Here is a 19,768-nt window from a genome sequence, read left to right as displayed (position 1 = left end):
CATGTTTTACTGATCTGTAATAGGGAGAACAGAGCCTCTGTTATTGCTAGTCTGGGCTCAGAAACTGTACTGTGTGACTTTTGGAGGAGGGTAGGAATCATGTGCAGGAACAACAGGTTGTGATCAGACCTGCCCAAGGGTGGGGAGAGGGGAGATATGCCTTCTTGGTGTTAGCATAGAACATGCCCAGTGTTTTATTGTCTCTAGTGCTGTCTTCCCTTGCTAAATCATATGGCGTTTTGCTAATGGCTAATAGTTCATTATCCATATGGCAAAGTTGTTCTTAAATAATTTTTTGTCCTGCATTACACCATCTGTCATTGATGAACATAGCCAGTCCCCTTCCTCTCCTCGTCCTGCTTTTCTTTGTACTGTATGCCCGCTGAAGTTAAAAGTCATCCAGTATGATGCTAGCATCCGGAGTTAGCTTATTTAGCCCTGTCTCAGTAAGCAACATTCGGCTACACTCTCAGAATTGCTGCTGATGCTGAGTCAAAGCTGGTAACTCATCCATTTTATTGAGGAGACTTCTCACATTCCCCATGATGAACCAACGGAATGGTGGGTTTATGGCTGTAGTCTCTTGCTAGTGCAACGCTGAGCACTGGCCTGTTTCCCCTTTCTGCGCCTCCTCAGTTCCAGTGGAATCTCAGTAAACTCCTCTGGGATAATAGCAGTGTTACTGAGCGCTAGCAGCTGTTCCCTGGTGTAAACAATGGAGGCATAGCTGTGCACAACATCCCCCGACATAGTACAAATCATAGTCCCCAAAACATCAGAAAAATAAAATGCATATTTGTCATGATGGTAGGAAATCCCAAGAAAAACAAAAAGAAAATATATATATAAAGGTAAAGAAAAAAAATTGATAAGCTGTTGTAGCTGGCTGCCGTTTGAGGGGCGCCATGATGGCAGCATATGTTTCTGTAAAAACTCAATATTTACCTCCACATCAATGGAAACATACACAAACCACCCATGCTGTGGTCACTGATGCGTAACCCCATACAATATGAGATATGGGCTTTTGCACCTATCGCTGATAACAGTTTGGATTGTCACTTAATTAGCAGGAAAAAAGAAAAAAAATAGTTTTCATGAAAACAAGCTAAAACATGGACTCTTCTGAACACAGTATGGTCTTATTGGCCAATATATGATGAGCCTGGGCCCAGAGATATTGTTCTAGCGGTTCTACATAGGACTGACACATTTCTTTCTTCCTAGTTAATATAGTTTAAGGTTGCATTACTTCATGTGACTTTATTTATCACTATAGCGTGACAGTTTCGAATTCAATGCCATCTGCAGGATAAAAAGTCACACATATTCAACAATTATGCCCAGCCTTTTTTCTGAAATGGACTGGTTTCTTCAAATTTTCTGCATAATTTTACAATATTTAAGCAGTACAGTAAAAGACAAACTTGCACGGAAAAATATTCTCTTTGAACTGTGAGACAGTTCTCTCATGACGTTTGGCATAAAGTGTGAGTAGCGACCTACTTTTGTTAGCAGAGTGATTTTGATTCTACTTTTATACCTTTTATATTCAGCTGCTTAGTGTAATGCTGCGACATGAATGTTCAGTCTTAATATCTCACTCTATTTCACAGTATTATTTTTGCTTACATGATTTTGGTCAAAACCTTATTACAAAACTATGATAAAATAATGTATCAAGTATCAGGAAGTTACATGAATGACTTTAGATGACTAACTCCTGTCATAATGATTGTGAGCAGTGCTAAGGCAAAGAAATTCTCTAAAATGGAGCATTTCACACCAAACCACTGAATGACTTTGTTTACAGCTACATATAAGAATGACTGAAAAATCTATGAAATTCTCCCTTGGGTTAGAGCAGGATTAGACAGGCAGGATTTGGCCTCAGTTCTGGAGGTTTGGTTTGGTTTGTGGATTTGGGTGGATGTTGTTTACTGATGGGAATCTGTGTCATCATTTCTTCATGACAGCTTAAACCTAATGATAAATGAGTTGAAAACTCTAAGGATAATAATTGCCGGCACTGAGTAGATAAAAGCATCTCTCTCATTAAGAATTTGCCATCTGTTAAAAATTGACTCGTGATTCCATGTGGAATGGGACAAGGGACCACCATTGGCACAGAATGGTCTGAAACTTGGCCCTGTGTTCTATTGATAACATGGGGAGATTTTTAGTTTTTAGTTTTTAGGTCACAAGGCATACAACAGTTTGTGAGCTAGTTTGGGACACAGACAAGAGGCCTCCATCTCCGATTCATACCATGTATTTTGCTCAGGCTCAGTGGTCTGTGCAGCGGCAGACTGAAAATAGTTCATTTGACGTCTAAAAAAGAACCAAGCCAAACACACGTCAGACGTTGACATTGTGGGCGGAAGGAGGGATGATCGCCATGAATCGCATTAGCAGCAGGATTGGATTTTTTGTCCAGTTTTAAAAAAAGCCTACCAATGAACTGAAGATTTGCGGTTGGTCATCAAGTTGTGTTTTTACAGGAAAAGCCACATGTCTAATTTAAAAAGGAGCTTGGCCCTAAACTTAACAAAATGGACTTCTCTGTTCCCTTCTTAGCTTTTTTCAGCCCACTTCATTTCAAAACTGATGAATTGCTTTTAGTGTTCCAGGATTTGCACTGTAATCATATGTAAGGTGATGGGAGATTTTAACTAATTGCTCAGTTGGCTTTGTATAGAGCAGCCTCGCATTTTTATTAGGATGTCCTTGTCTAGTAACTTATTTTGTAAAACATGTGCATTGAGGAATGGAAAATAATGAAATGACCAGGTTTTGTTCCCTAAAAACAAAGAGACTAACAAACTAAACATCAGGAAAGAGATTTGTAGGTGGAATTATTTACAGATTTTATGATCCTCAACATATTTATTATTATTAATATTATTGTATTCTTTACCAGTTTACAGCTTTACGTATGTGGAGGTCTTAAAATCACAATTTAAACTAAGTATAACCGATGTTACATAATGAATATTACTTTTTTTTTGCATTATTTTTATGATAAAGAACCTTGTAAATAGGAAAACAACATCCCAAATCTTAATAGTAAATTAGAATATGAATATGTAAAATGTTGTTAATATGCAAAATGAAGCAAAATATAAACAACACTTTACTTTTTGTTTACATACCCTGGACTCTGTGTATGAACAGATGAGTTAAGTATAAGCCAATAGATAAATAAATAAATGTATAATAATAAAATGTTTTTCTGCCAAATATTTTATTACACCATAAGTTGTAGAGCAGGTACATTCTGGCTTTGTATTTGCAATTCTACCTTAAATGTGCTGAATGAGACTAAAGTTGTTGGCCTCACTATATTTCATCCAAACATAGATATGAATTCCCTGTATCTGCTACACTTTGTACCTTCACGCCACATCTGTGGCCCCTGTCGTCATCATGGAGCAGCTCCTGGATATTTGATGGCATTGATTCAGCACAGACCTTTTACTAAAGGCATCCACTATTTATACAGACTCCAAGGCTGCTTTTACCTGCAGATTTAAATTAAAAAGCAATTGTTTATAATTTGTTTGACCAGAAAAGAATGGTTCCCCCTTGTGAGTCTTGATAATTTATAATATAAATAATATTACAATAAATTTGACTTGACTAATACTACAAGCTCTCACATAAAGTCATCTTTACCATGCTCTGACCTCAGGGCCCATAGATGTGGACACATATGATCTACCCCTGTAGGGCCACCACACACTTAATCTATTTGCCCCATTCAGACTGCCCACCTTGGACCCATTCTGGCTTTAAAAGTGTTATCGCAGTTTGGCCCAAAGTTGCGAACCCATATGAGTTGCCCACTAACACAAATGTATAGGTTTAACCTGATTTGGGACCATTCTTAGCTGAAAAGTCAGCCCAGAGTTGCCAGGTCCTGACCCCACGTTCCTTACCTTTATTTCACACACACACACACACACACACACACACACACACACACTTGCAGTGTTTGGCCCACAGTTGCCAGTACTTGCGCCATAGTTTAACAAGAGTGTATCCTCTTGCTGACTTTGGGTCACTTTTGGGTCCATATATAGACCATACTCAACCCACAGGTGTCTACACTGACAACACATGAGCTGCTCATATTTAACCCACACGTTTGCATTGCTCAGCCCACAGCTACCAGTGTTTGCCCCATAGTTTACCCACTGTTTATTCTCCACCCCACTCAGGTCCCTCAATGGCCCTTTGACCAATACCTTCAAGATTCACAAAGCAGTTTCTTGCCTATTTTGGAGCCTAATTTTGTTACTCATTAAAAACAACTTAAAAAAGCTCAAATTACTGTTTATTGTACATTCATTCATTTGTCTTCTGTAACTTTGTCATCCTGATCAATGTTGTTGTGTGTCTGGGGCAACTCAAAAGTATATGGTACAAAGAAGGAGAAATCCAAAGACAATAGCACCAGTCCATCACAGGGCATCACACACTCACCCAGACACTCACACCTGGAGAAAAATGCCATACATAACAACATGGTTTTGGAACACCTGGAGGAAACCTACACAAAGGAGAAACACCCCAAATTTCTCATGGAGACTGACCTGAGGCAATGTTTGAACCCAAAACATTGAGAATGACATTTAAACTTTAGCTGCAGGTTTATCTAATGCATTCTAACATGTCTAACATGTCTGCTGAATATTCTGGACATAAAAGAAATATGCCAGCTTAAACCTTGTTTTGAAAACCCCTGCCTTGTGAGAAATACTGAAATGTAATTAAAAGGGGCCTTTGTACCATGACTTAAAAAAAAATCACTGTTTATTATTATTTTTTCAAATAGAAGCTACAAATTTAATGAAGTGTGTATTTACTGCCCCTAGCGCACTAGTGTGTGTGTGTGTTCACTGTCACAGATGGATTAAATGTGAAGACACATTTCATTGTATGTGGTTAAAAAAACATAAGTTAAGTTCTGAAAAAAAGCAAGAGTCATAAAATGGTTCATAAAAAATGGTTCTTGACTGCACAGTGCACTCATTTGCATGTCTACATATCGTGGCATCAAATTCCTCAGTGTCTGCATGGGGATACAACCTGGTCCCACTACACAACAATCCTGTTCACAACTTGGTAAAATATTGTTTACAAAGTTGTTGTGTGTTTTTTAAAAAGCATGCCGGCTGAAGACAAGAGCACCAGCTTCACAATGAGGACTAGCACTTTCTTGAAGGAAAATACCAGTATACGTGACCATATGGGTTAGCAAGGCAAGCAGGGTGAACTGCCTAATCTGAACAGACAAGCATCAACTGTAGGCTAATGGGCATGGGCCCAGATTGGGCTAAAAAATTTTAGGCCACCAGTGGATGTACTGAAGTAAGTCCAATTGTCTGTTGCCCACTGTGAACCTATAATGGCCAGACGTGAAATAATGAGCATTGGCCCAGAATAGGCTAAACCAGTGTTTCTCAAACCGCGGTATGCTTGGACTTGGACTTGATTTGGACATTATTACAAAAATACAAAGCCGGAGAAATACATCTGAGCCCAGAAGGACTAACTCCAGAGGCAAAAATAGAGAGAAACAAAGTGAGAATTCTGTACACGTGAAGACAAAGAAATAAGCACTGAGAGCCGCTATTACCTGCTCCAAGCGCCATGTTGTTTTCATTTATAGCCAATTAAAGCACATAATGGATATTAAATTGATTTGTTTATGTTTTATTTCTTTTAAAACGTTTATTTCCCATACATTTTATATATTTTCATCAATGTATAATTGTTTTTATATTCAGTTTAGACCTAGTTACTTTGGTTTTTGCGCTGTAATATTTAGTAAATGTTTTAGAACTTTGTGCCTTATGGTCCTGGAATAGAGGAAGGACCATGGGTGCCCATGTTTCTGTGGTCAGACTCATAGGTGGAACGTAATAGCCTAAAATGTTTGAGAACCACTGGGCTAAACATTGGGTTGATTGCTGGTATACACAAGGCATCACTGCCTTCAGTTTTTTCAGTGTCATTTTTCTTCAATTGGCCTACCACATTGGCTTGCAAATCCCAAGGTTTTGTGCTTTACAGGATACATTTGTTAAAAATCAGTTTAATTTGCAAGGGTTAACAACATAATTACTTTAATTATAGTACATTTAATGAGCACATAGCCTGAAGAAATAGACAGACCTAAGATAGGATGTGTGTGAGAAATGCTCTGCCGTGTGCATAAGTCTTTAATCAACTAAATTTCCTGCTACAGAACATGTTGATGTGGGAGTGTATATGGCTGACTTTTGTCTGTTTGTACTGACTTTTATTTTAACCCACAGCAGAGGGTTTTTCGCCCATTCTGTTTGGAAAAAAAAAGACTTCAGCTCATAAAGTTCTAAAGTGCTTGGTCCGTGTTGCCTGAAACTTATCTTCATAAGGCATCATAGGAGACAGATCTGGAGTGTAGACATGACAGGCCAGAGCACATGCACACTTTGCCAAGAAGCCATGTTGTTGAAGCATGTACAGAATGAGGCCTAGCATTGTCTTGCTGAAATAACCATGGACTTCCGAGGAAAAGAAATCATATGGATGGCAGCATATCTCTGTCTAAAAACCCAATGTTTGCCTCCACATCAGTGGAAATTCATCACATAAGCCAGTCACCCTTGCTGTGGTCACTAATGCACTCAGATATTTTAGCTTTAGCCCCCCTCGCTGATAAATGTCTGGATGGTTCGTTCTGTCTTTTGGACCATCTGGGATAAGCTTGGGCCACGAGAACTTTAGCACTGCCGTTAGGTTTAGAATACATGTACGAAAGAGTTTCATTTTGCATTTTTTCATGCAGTAGTTATCTCTAAGTTGCAACAGTCATGAAATATTCCCAAGCCCATGTGGCTGTGTTTATCAGTCTTGCCTGACAGTTCCTTATGCAGTGCCATCTGAAGACTCGAAGGTCATGCTCATTCAAAATTGGTGTCAAGATTTTCACTCCAGAGGACCTCCAGAGTTCTGAATCATTTCACTATATTAGGTAAAAAAAAAAACCTAAACTCTTTGCAATCTTGCATTGAAAGATGTTCTGTGTTGATGCAGTTCATGGAGTTTGTCAATTGTACACATATGACAAAAATAATTCAATATTTAATAAACATATACCCATAAATAGTTATACACACCAACCAGCCAAAGTTGTGCAGCCTATAACCAAACATTTTCTAATGAAAACACCCTTGTTACCTTAAAATCCATCCATTCCATCCATTATCCGTAACCGCTTATCCAATTTAGGGTCGCGGGGGGTCCAGAGCCTACCTGGAATCATCGGGCGCAAGGCGGGAATACACCCTGGAGGGGACGCCAGTCCTTCACAGGGCAACACAGACACACACACACATTCACTCACACACTCACACCTACGGACACTTTTGAGTCACCAATCCACCTGCAACGTGTGTTTTTGGACTGTGGGAGGAAACCGGAGCACCCGGAGGAAACCCACGCGGACACGGGGAGAACACACCAACTCCTCACAGACAGTCACCCGGAGCGGGAATCGAACCCACAACCTCCAGGTTCCTGGAGCTGTGTGACTGCGACACTACCTGCTGCGCCACCGTGCCGCCCTGTTACCTTAAAATGTATCATTAAATTTGAAATTGTACTTTTACACTATTGCCTTCCAAATGCTGCTTCCAGACATCCCCCACCAAGTTAAACTGGCTAACTGTTAAAGCGGACAACATGAGTCAACTCCAGCAGTTGCTTCCATGCGTAATACTTGTACTCTGTATGAAGCAGACGTCATAGTGAGGCCTTTGGAAGAGCTCTAATTACTGCACATTAAAGAGGGGGCAGCTGAAGTATGACTGCAGGAACATTACCAGAACACCTGTGTGTCTGGGTTGCTTTGAAGTATGTCAGTAAGGAGGAGGATTGCTGCTGACCAGGATATTTTGTCATTAGTGTAGTGAGGATAGGCCTGTTACTGTTGAGTCTAATACAGCAGAAAACTACACTGTATTGAACTGAAGAGCTCCAACTGATTTTGAACCATCTCTTTAAGACACACAGAAGATTATCATGGAAAGAAAGCATAAAGGATAATATAATTGACTTTGTGATGTGATGTTCATTCAGGGGCACAGGGAAAATTTCTCAAAAGTGAATTTCTTACTAAAGATGTGGAACAGGGATCGTGACCTGTAAATTATTTTTGATTGCAGAGAGCCAGATCTGTTTCTGCTGGAGTCCCGCCAGCTATGGGCAGTGGAGGAGGGCTGGCTGGAGTTTGATATCACAGCCACCAGTAACCTGTGGGTAATGAGTCCTCATCACAATCTGGGTCTGCAGATCAGTGTGGAGACCAGCAGCGGTAAGGGACAGGGCCTAACCTGAGATTCAGATGTTCTGCAATGCCCCACCCCCCACAAATCAACAAGCTATACAGCCTATGTGTAGTCAAATAAAAATTGTGATTATAAAATTAAGAATTTTAGAAATTACTGGTAGAGAAATTACAGATCTTCTGATCACAGAAACAGAAAGGCTAAAGATGAAATGTGATGTGACACACCTTTCTTCATAACAGGACAGAACATTAACCCTAAAGAAGCTGGGTTAGTGGGCCGTGATGGAGCTTTGGAACAGCAGCCCTTTATGGTGGCCTTCTTTAAGGTGAGCGAGGTCCATATCCGCACAGCCCGCTCCACCGGAAAGCGCCGGCAGCAGAACCGCAACCGCTCCAGTCACCCACAGGAAGCAACCAGGCACACAGGTTTGTTACAGTCACTATTACACCAGAAATAATCTTAGAAAATTATTTTATGTTTTAGAAGACATATGGCCAGAAGAAATAGAAACAGAATTTTAGAATATGAAAATACACGGAATCTACAATGGTTTGGGCCTGGCCAGTATTAGGATGAGACATTTCCTAGCGTGGATGGCTGCTGGAGGTGGTTTTGGTTGGGCCTAAAACCTGATATTTGGTGATTATACTGGTCTGGGACATCACCTAAATCAAATCAAAAACAAGTGCTCTGAAATATTTTTTACTAAATGTGTCATACCAGACACTCTTTATTATGACTAGACTCCCAAGTAATTTTTCTTTAAAAATATAAATAATAAATAAAATTAATTGGAAGGACATGTAATGCTTAGCTTCTAATAGGGAATTTTCAATTGCCAAAACACAGAAAACACGTGCTTTTCTGGAATCATATTTATGTGAGGAATGTGATCACACCTTGCAGTAGATCAAACTAATGCCAAAGTTGATTGTTTTGAGGGAGGAAAACTGACACTCAGCCCTAACAGGAGCAGTACTACTCAGTAAATTGATTTGTGAATGTTTCACAATTACCTGTCAATACTGTGTGGATTTGGACAGCTCTTGGTAGAAAGGAGGTTAATGAGGTTTAAATACAGAACCTTTGTTTGCCACTTCATCACAGCTTTGTTGTTTATGTTTGGTGGGAGCTGGGCTTGGGAAGAACCAAATGGCTTAGTCCTAATACCCACTTGTTCTAGTGCTAATTTAGCATTTGGGAGTAAACTGTGTAGAAGTATGAAAATGGGCATACTGTTACACACACACGTTTGTGTGTTTTGCCATCTTCTACAATTCCCCAAAGGTGTAGGTTAATATATTTGTTTCATAAGTGGTCACTTATGGCAAGATTTTTGAAGCATTAAAAAAAATTAATACTAATACAGATAGACATTTTTTTTTGGTTTTGTGTCTAGAGATGTGAAATAAATTACAGAGAAAAAAAACAATTTCATATTTACTTCACATCCAGATTTGAACTGAGCCTCATTTATGAAGGTAAACTTGGTCCATCGCTAGACAGCAGAGTACATCAGATCAGTCTTCTCAGTTTGTATCGCAGTTGTGAATCTCAACAGTTCTAAACTTCACGCTATACACATTGTGTGTAATGAGAAAAATCTGATGAATTTGTCCTGGAGGATTGGAGTTGTACAGTTGTACACCTCCTAATCATTGAATTCAGGTGTGTCACTGCGTGAATCCCATTGAAACATTCATTCATTATCTGTAACCCTTATCCAGTTCAGGGTTGCAGTGGGTCCAGAGCCTACCTGGAATCATTGGGTGCAAGGCGGGGAAACACAGGGCAACACACACATATTCACTCACACCTATGGACACTTTTTGAGTCACCAATCCACCTACCAACATGTGTTTTTGGACCGTGGGAGGAAACCGGAGCACCCAGAGGAAACCCACGCAGACACGAGGAGAACACACCAACTCCTCACAGACAGTCACCCGGAGGAAACCCACGCAGACACAGGGAGAACACACCAACTCCTCACAGACAGTCACCCGGAGGAAACCCACGCAGACACAGGGAGAACACACCAACTCCTCACAGACAGTCACCCAGAGTGGGACTCGAGCCCACAACCTTCAGGTCCCTGGAGCTGTGTGAGTGCGACACTACCTGCTGCACCACTGTGCTGCCCCATTGAAACAGATGAGTAAGATCAAGCACCTAGTCTTGCAGCCTGCCTTTACAAATATTTGTGAAAGAATGGGTCATTATAAAGAGCTCAGCGATTTTGAGCATGACACCCTTGCAAGAATTCAGTTTGTGGAATATCTAGGGGGAAGAAATGTCACAATCAACTCTGTCTTCTATGACAGGAAAATGTTACCTGCCTGACTGCACTGTGGCAACTGTAATGTTTGGAGTAATGCTGATGTAATGCTTCAGCATACCAAGTTATTTGAAACTACATGCCCTCTCCCGAATAAATGGGTTCTTGCACCAATGCAGAGTTTAGATGCTAATCACAATCGGTGACAGAGAACTGAGTATTTATTCCTGAAATCTATACCATAGTATGATTTTATCAACACACTACATTCCTCAATTACCCTGTGATTGTGTCTGCCCCATTAAACGTGCAGCGAATCATTCCGACAGTTCTGATTTTATTTCAATGCCATGCCCCTAAAACACCATCGTATGGGAACACTTTGGGGAAGGCCCAATTTCTGTTCCACCATAACTGTGCCCCAGTGCACAAAGCAAGGTCCCTAAAGGCGTGGTTGTGTGAGTTTGGTGTGGAAGAACTTGATTGGCCCATACAGAGCCCTGACCTCAACACAATTATACACCTTAGGGATAAACAAGGACAGAGTTTACGTCTTCTTGCACTATATGAGTGCCAAACTTTGCAAATGCTCTTCTGGATGATTGGGCAAAAATTCCCACAGACATATTCTGAAATCTCGTAGAAAACATTCCAAGAAATGTGTAAGCTGTTATAGCAGCAAAGAGGGATCAATTCTATATATTTAGAAAGGGTTGTCATAAAATCTCCTGTAGGTGTCCCAATACTTTTGTCCATATAGTGTATAACAAGTTTTGCCTTGCCTTCTCCACTGCAATGACTAGAGCATAAATATTTAGACTCAGAGCAGGAAGTTGTGAGGCCTGTGTGATAGCAGTCCCTCTGTGACTCTCCTCTCCTCATATGGTTTCAATAACACATCACACTTCTGAAAGCATACAGTGACAGCCTGTTTGTTGTGCATCTTTTTCAGTTTAAAATTTGCAAGCAAACAAAAGGCTTTGGTTTCTTTTTCTTCTGTCGTGAATGTTAATTGGCCTTTCTTCTTGCCTCGGGATCTGTTCCCAGTTCACCCCAGAACAGAGGGATTTTTAAGCCTGTAGTTCAAGCTTGGACTCTTTTACAACTTCGGGTATCTTTTAAAAAAAAAAAAAACCCAAAAAAAAAAAAAACACACAAAAACACCTTCAAGGATAATTGCCGGTTTGAGTTGCAGTGGGAGCTGGGCTGGCCCTCCACTCCAAGAGAGTTTAACGAGCATCTAGCATTGCTCAGAGAGGCGTTCCTCAGCGAGACCTGTAATTACCTCAGGACCGTCATTAGATGCCGTTATAAAGTGTCTAACAGAGCTAACAGTATTGCTTAAAGAATTATAATAACATGCCACTGTCCAGCTGCAAGGCTTCATCTAGGCCACCCTCCCTGCCTCTGGTCCCCACAGCACCCTTGTTCTCCCCAGCCATCCTTTTGTTTACTGTAAGTGTAATTAGACATCGGCGTGCTCCAGAGAGAGGGGCTTAATAACAGCAGTGATGAAAGACAGGAAGAAAGATAAACTTCACAAGGACATAGACGACAGTAACATTCTCTTTCAAGTCTTCATGGGAGCTTGGGGAGAGGGAGAGAGAGAGAGCGCTCCAGGGTTTCTGGGTTTCTCCTCCACTTCCACAGCTGTTCATGCAACGTCAGTGTATGTCACTGGTCTCATTCATTTGTCTGATGTGATGACTGAGCTGTGGCTGAGAATGTGTAGTTGTTGTGTAATTAATTGGGCAGTTTAACCATGTGTTTCTGATTAGCGAACTGATAGCCACACTGACTGGTTCATTAAAGGAATATTCCAGTCTACTCGCTAGTCTGCCCTATCTATAGCATACCATGGAAGTCAATACCATAAATATACCAAGCACAGGGAAACGTATAAATATTATTGCCCTTTGTAAAAATGGCAATAGAGATAGAGATGAGGTCGAAAGACAGCAGATTAGTAATTTTATTCGTGAAACACTTTAATGCATTTATTTAATGAAATACAATCATAATTTGCCAAAGAAATTGCGGATAACTTCATAAGTCTGTTAGTTAAACACATTTATTTAAATTAAAAGCATTTTTAATATATTTTTATGTTCTTTCAGGATAGTGATTCAGAGCCACCATGACCAGGCCTTAGAATTAGCAGTTAACAAAGATGTGTGTTTTATTTCAGCATGTTAGAACTCTCAATGAAGCGTAGGCACACTGGGAGTTTTAAGCTTGCTTTCTTAGACTGTGAGTATGGTAGGGAGGTGTGCAGATGATTTCAGGGGGCCCAGTGGGCCCAGCTTTCATCAGTAGCTATGTGGCATTATATTTTAATAGGTGGGAATGGATAGGTGTTTTATGAGACACCACCGATCTGGCCTTTACACTCAGTCTAACAGCACCGTAAATATCTGCATTTGTCTCTTAAAAGAGTTCCTTGTTTGTAAGTATTGGCAGCAGTAAAAAGTAAAGTGGTCATTAAAAAAAGTGTGTGTAATTGTGTTATTACATGTTTCTCCCCATGGTCAGTCATTTCATTCTAGGCCCATTTTTCTCATGCACACTAACATTAAAAGCATACGTAAGCCTGCAGTTTTAGACTACACATTCCCACAGTGTCTGGATAAACCTTTCCCATTATAGAGCTTTGGATATGTGTTTTTCCGTATGCCTCTCTGTGTGTATATGATTATTGAGCGTGTGTGGCACTCTCAGCCTACGATTTGCATGGAAGTAGATGGCCTAAATCTGGGACTAAAAGGCTGGTTCATACCTACTGTTGATGCAGCCACCGAATGATTGTAGAACTGTTTTGGTTTGAAATAAAAAGTGAAATAAAATGCAATAAAAATAAATAAATAAATACATAAATGAGTGTACAATGCACCTTGATCACTCATTGGCCAAAGAATTGCAGGATGTACACTGTCAGTAAATCTGTCAATGCGGTGGTACCCTCACAGAAACACATTGAGTACCATTTGCTGGGGACCATAATTGTACCATATTCTATTATAATTGTAGCTTTTAAAAATAGTGCAAAACAAGTATGCAACGTGTAATAAAGACGCATGTTGGGCACATTTAATGTTTGTTGAAACTTGTCTCATTTCTGTCATATAGAAATTGTACTTAAAGTTTTGACAGGAAAGTGAATAAATGACATTTGGTCTATAAACGAAAAATCACAGAAATAGTTTTAAAGTGTGGATAGGAAGACCAAAGAATGAGAAGAAGAAAGGGGATAGGAGCAGTGACACAAGAGGTATAAAGCTCAAACTGTGTGTCTGCAGGAGCAAAGGGAACAGAGGGAAATGGTGTGGGGGTCCTGGTTGATGTGAAATGAGGGTGAGTGCAGATGATCAGTGGGGAAGGGGCCCACTCCTACTGGCAGATTTATCTCAGCAGATACTTATTCTTGGCAGGCTGGATAGAAAGGAATAAAGCAGGAGGTCTCATTTAAAGATGTGCAAATCAAGGCCAAAGGCGCAAATGAATCACTTGCTTTATAAGCTTGGACATTTACTTGAGTAGACTACTCTGACCAAGTGAAAAGTAATGTTTATTGGAATAATGAGTTAAGAAGTTATATCTAAAAGCAGAGCTGTAAGTTAAGCTCCTCAATGATTCAGCTCACTGACCTGGTTCGCACCGCTGCAAAACAAACTGTAGGACGCGCTGTGAATCCATTGGCTGCAGTACTAAATGATGGACAGCCAACTTTGGCTTATGATTAGCTTATTAAAAGTGATTGACATAAAAATTGCGTTGTGTAATTGATAATGATTGACATATCCATATGATTGACGACCAATGCATTCTGTATTTCCGGGCCATGGAATATCTGCCCCTCCCTTCATTGGAGGGTCAACAACTGACAGTTTCAAAAGAATCAACGATTTAAGGCAGATTTGACTCAATGGAGAGCCTATGCTGTAGCATGTTTTTCTTGCTTTTTTACTTGAAATTTGCATGCTTAAAAAAATTAGAATACAACTAATTAGGCCTAATCTGATTGCTTTAAACACAGTTATACACTCATGATAACAAAGCACTTTGAAAGAAATAAAAATGCAAAGAAGGGTCAAACTTATATCTGCTATGTGCTTGGCGCTTGGAGCAGGTGCTCACAGTGGCTCTCTGCACTTGTATCAGTAGCTGAAACAGGCGAGAGTGTTTTAGAACTCGAATGATGTGAAGATTAGTCACATTTTCCTCCAGGTGAGCATTTTCTTCTATTTCGTCTTCACATGTACAGAATTCGGGTTTTGTTTCTCTCTATTTTTGCTTCTGGAATTAGTCCTTCTGGGCTCTAGTGTACTTCTCCGGCTTTGTCTTGGCTTGCATTTCCCGTTTATGCTTTGCCTCTCTCATCTGTCTCTAACCTGAGCCCTGCTCTGGGTGACTGCCTGTGAGGAGTTTGGTGTATTCACCCCGTGTCTGAGTAGGTTTCCTCACACAGTAAAAAAAACAAACAAACAAAACAAAACAAAAAAACCCACACACGTTGGTAGGTGGATTGGCGACTTAAGTGTCCATAGGTGTAAGTGTGTGTCGCCCTGTGAAGGACTGGCGCCCCCTCCAGGGTGTGTTCCTGCCTTGTGCCCAGTGATTCTGGATAGGTTTCAGACCCACTGTGACCCTGAACTGGATAAGCGCTTACAGATAATGAATGAATGTCTCTAGCCTTTTGCTTATGTCCAGTACGCAGCAAAAACTGGGATTTCTTTACATGGATTACAGACATAATGAACTGCGGTTTATACGAAGCCCCCGATGTAATTATTAACACAAGTGAATTTCATTAAAGCATAATTATTAAAACTATAAAACATTATACACAAAAACTTCCATATTTTAATAAATTGCTTAATTAAGAAATACATATTTCAAGGTCATTTGGCATACCACGTCTTGCTGCTTCACATACCACAGTGTGTGTGAACCACTGCTCTAAACTACGGAGTACACAATGCAGTGGTATTACTCTTATAAATATGTAGAGTGCACTATTTGGGAAGTAGGGCACTGTTTAGAACAGTGGCCATTGTTCCTGAAGTACGTGTGTGTTTCCTCAGTGGAGGAATATTTAGACAGTCACTCTCTCCTAAAACTTTCACACTGCAATCCACCATCTTGCAAACATGGGGAAAGCTAAATTATCTACAGGGCAGGACTAATGTGCACATGCATTCACCCCATTAGTGAAAACAAGGGGCTGAGAACAGTAGGCGTGTTACTTCTTTCTCTGCTTAGATCGTCTTTACTACACACACACACACTTTTTTTTTTTTACAAAATTTAGTCATTTGCTGCTGTATAAATGTTGACAATGTTGGATAGTGCACGTTTAAGTTCTATTTATCAACCAATTATCTGTTTAATACAACCTCTTAGTAGTAGGTAATTATTTTGGCTAATAATGGTAAGATTCATACAGTTAAACTATTTTAAACTAACCTTCACCTCAACACAAACTTTATTAATAAATTCCTTAATTAAGTAGTAAGTTTTTCAAGGTCATTTGGCTTACCATCTCTTGATGCTTCACGTACCACCAATGGTATACGCACCACAGTTAAAGAAACACTGCTCTAAACTATGGCGTACCCAATGTAGGGGTATTAGTAGTTCTAGGACACTCTCGGGGGAGGTAGAGAATGCTGTATATTTATTCTGAGAAAAATGACGGTACATACTCAGATGTCTGGATAATTATACTGAAATTACAGCTTGAAGTACAGAGTGCAGTTCCTGCAGAAACTATAAGTGTGATTGCAGCTCATCAGCAGTAGATTCTGCCTGAGAAATAAAGCAGTCCAGAAGCAGTTGTGATTATAATTTTAGGAGTAGGACATGCTGTATCCAGTTTGGTTTCTAATGTGTCTATGTGAGAGATACAAAGGACAAAATGTCCATTGGTGATAGTTTAAATCAATCATCATGTATCCAGTCATTTCCTATGGGAAACTATACAGTATTTGAACTTATGTTGTACGGAAACTGTACACTGGATTAAAACTCAGGCACAGCATTTAGGCATTTTATCTACAATCCTGCCAGGTTTGGAGTATCTAGTTTAAAAGCTGAATGAGGAGGAACTCCAGGTGTGTTAGGGTTAGGTGTGAGTGAATGTGTGTCACCCTGCGCCTAGTGATTCCAGGCAGACTCCAGGCCCTGAACTGGATACAGACAATGAATTTGTTTCCAGACAAATGATGTGTAAGACTGGAGATGTTGTGGTTTTCTCCCTCATGTGTACCGCTGTGATAACTTAAAAAGGTAATAAGTTATGTTCACCGATACTGCCTCAACTTCTTGTCATGGTTTTGCTAAGCTGTTTCTAATGGTTTGCTAATACATTGATAAGTGTGTGTTGTGCTGTTGTAAGAGTGTTCCTATTTTGTCGTTTGTGTTTCAGGTTGCTAAGGCAGTTCCTAGGGTATTTCTTGTGCTTGCTAATTGATTACAGGTGGTTGCTCTGGAAGTTGCTAGGGTTTTTCTATGGACAGTATTTCAGTTGTTTCAGGTTCTTAGGGTGGTTGCTACACTATTTCAAATGCCTGGTGTTGTGTTCCAGTTGGTTGCTAGGCTGTTGCTTGGTTAACATCTTTCCAGGTTGTTATGTTGTCCCATCTGGTTGACTGAGTGTCACTAGGATATTTATGTAATCATTACATTAGAAGGATGTATTCCTGAAAATGAGTAAGTAGTTGGTTGCTACGTGGAAACTCAACAACCTATGAAAAAGCTGTATTCAAACACACAGTACACAATCAGACCAGGCTATTTGAATTGTTTGAAATGGTCTTCTTAAAACCTACAGAAGGAGTTATCAGACCTAGCTATACACAAATGTAAAAACCATGAAACCTCACAAAATAAAATGATTCTCCATCTGTTTTTCCAGGAAATGGTTTCCCACTTAAATTTCACCAAAGCAACAGAGATATGTTATAAAAAATAAAATAATGACTACTGTAGGGTCCCATAAGCTTATATAACCTGTGTAAAACTTGACTGTTACAGGTGGGAAGGGTGGCGCATCCAAACACAGAGCAGAATGAGATTTTTCATATATAAGAGTTTTTGTATAATTTTTTAAAGTAGCTGATCAGAACAGAATCATTATTTAGTGACTCCTAACTGTGGTGAAGTATGTGTCAGATAGGATTTGAACCCCCACCCTATACTCAGCAGAGAGAGTGAGGATATGAATGGAAAAACTACTTCAAAAGAGGTGTAAAAAAAGTGGGAAAAAGAACAAAGCAAACACCACAATTGGTTTTACAAACAAAAGATAGCTTTTTGAAATAATAAAAAAGGGAAATTCAAAACACTCAAAAATCAGAACGGACTGAGCACAGTTTAGCCCGCTTCTCCTTCCTTTAATTTTTTATTTTATTTATTTTTTTTTTTCTTTGTCACACCTAAGGTGTGACAAAGAGTGAGACTTCAGGCTGGTTTTTATAGAGTGCTACACAGCTGTGGCTGGTTGGCACTGATCACGGCCCGGAATTATGGGAATTGGAGTTTTAGGACCCAACTCCACCATGTCTTCCTGCTGATGGCTGACGGTACAGTACCAACCATCACAATGACCATCTGAAAAAGATGTAGAATCAAATACTCTTATTATTTTGTATTATTTTTATGCATTGCAAAGCTATGTTAAGCAATGTGCAACTACTGTATATTATTATTACATTTATATATTTCTTCTTCATCTTCTTCAACTGTCAAATGATTATCTGCTATCATTTTTTTTTAGATGTAGTCACTGTTTCAACTCCAAAGGTTATGGTCTAGGTGTGTGATGTGTCCTTATTAGTTGTACAGTTTCCATTAGCAACCATTTTTTTTACCATTTTATTTGTAAAAAATGTTTGGGGGCAAACCCCTGTGCACACTTTTTATATATTCATAATCTTAACAAGTAACACACCTGACAATAACCCAGTGCCATATTTGTGCTATTGCTGTGGAAGCTCCACATATTGTACAGCTCATATTGATATGTTCCTACTTGGGTGGTGACATAGAATAACAGGAAATATGTCATGCCCTCTCTCTCTCTCTCTCACTCTCTCTCTCTCAAACTTTTGATTTCTAGTCTGAAATGTAGGGTTTTATTTCTATTGCTGCAGCATGTAATTCACGTTTACAGCACTGTCTTGAAATAAAGGAGGAGAGGGGAGGGATGGGAGCATGTTTTCCTACCTTCCCCCAAAAGTCTCATAGTGCAGTTTCTGCAGTGCTGAGCCTGGAGTAGAAAAGACAGAGGCTCTGTTCTCCATATTTTAGGTCAGTAAATTATTGTAATGACTTTGAGGGTGCAATTTTAAAGTATATTTATTACCAACTGCACCTACTGTTAATATATTTGTTGTGTTACTGTAGTATTGTGCATTGCAGCACTATATCCTCGAGTCTCATACATTATGTATCATGCAAATGTAACGTACAATTATGGTAACTGTGTGCAGCTTCCTGCTACTGGGGGAAAGAACTGACATTTCAAACATCCCAACTCCAAAAATCTATATACTTGCGTAGATGATTTTACAAAAGTACCCATTACCTTAAACATACATCATCAGAAGTGGGTTACTCACTCACAACTTTGGCACCCTGCTAGAATGCAAGCTGGCCATGGGTTCCCCTTTACCTTTAAATGTTTTTGTAATTTTGGACCATTTCAAATAACCCTTTCAGACTATCCATCGTCAGTTATTAGCACAAAACTGTTGTTGTCCAGTTGTGAATACAAAAGAAGAAAAAATATGAATGTCAGTGGAAAGTAGGTGTCAGAGGAGAAAAAGCATGATCTTTTGCTCTGAACACTCACGAGTACCTGCTTGTCATACTGTTCTTAACCCCTTGTCATCAGTCGTGAGAGCACTGCTATAGGGAAATCATTAAACCACTGCCCACTGCACAGGAAAATAATCTTCACATGCTGATTGATATACATCTGGAAATGGAGCAACACAAGAATTCTCATCTCTTTTAATACGGAAATCCTTTTGCCTCTTTATAGTTGAACATATGTTTCAATTGTGTCAGGACTTATTTTGTTTTACACAGTTCTATAATAAAGATTTGACCTCTACTTCTAGAGTAGAGAATGTAATGTACCTATAGAGAA

The 19,768-nt window shown here is 39.6% G+C and overlaps 1 protein-coding gene across 1 annotated transcript in view; it reads left to right on the top strand.

The window, feature by feature from the left end:
• Positions 1-19,768, top strand: part of bmp6 (bone morphogenetic protein 6) — a 52,277-nt gene that overhangs the window by 28,743 nt on the left and 3,766 nt on the right. The window contains exons 3-4 of the mRNA XM_066646769.1: positions 8,214-8,362; positions 8,579-8,764. Of these exons, the coding sequence (XP_066502866.1) occupies positions 8,214-8,362; positions 8,579-8,764 (335 nt within the window). The remainder of the gene's footprint in view (positions 1-8,213; positions 8,363-8,578; positions 8,765-19,768) is intronic.

This window comes from Hoplias malabaricus, chromosome 1 (genome assembly GCF_029633855.1).
Source record: "Hoplias malabaricus isolate fHopMal1 chromosome 1, fHopMal1.hap1, whole genome shotgun sequence".
Lineage (NCBI taxonomy): Eukaryota > Metazoa > Chordata > Actinopteri > Characiformes > Erythrinidae > Hoplias > Hoplias malabaricus.
This window is presented reverse-complemented; position numbering and strand designations above follow the sequence as displayed.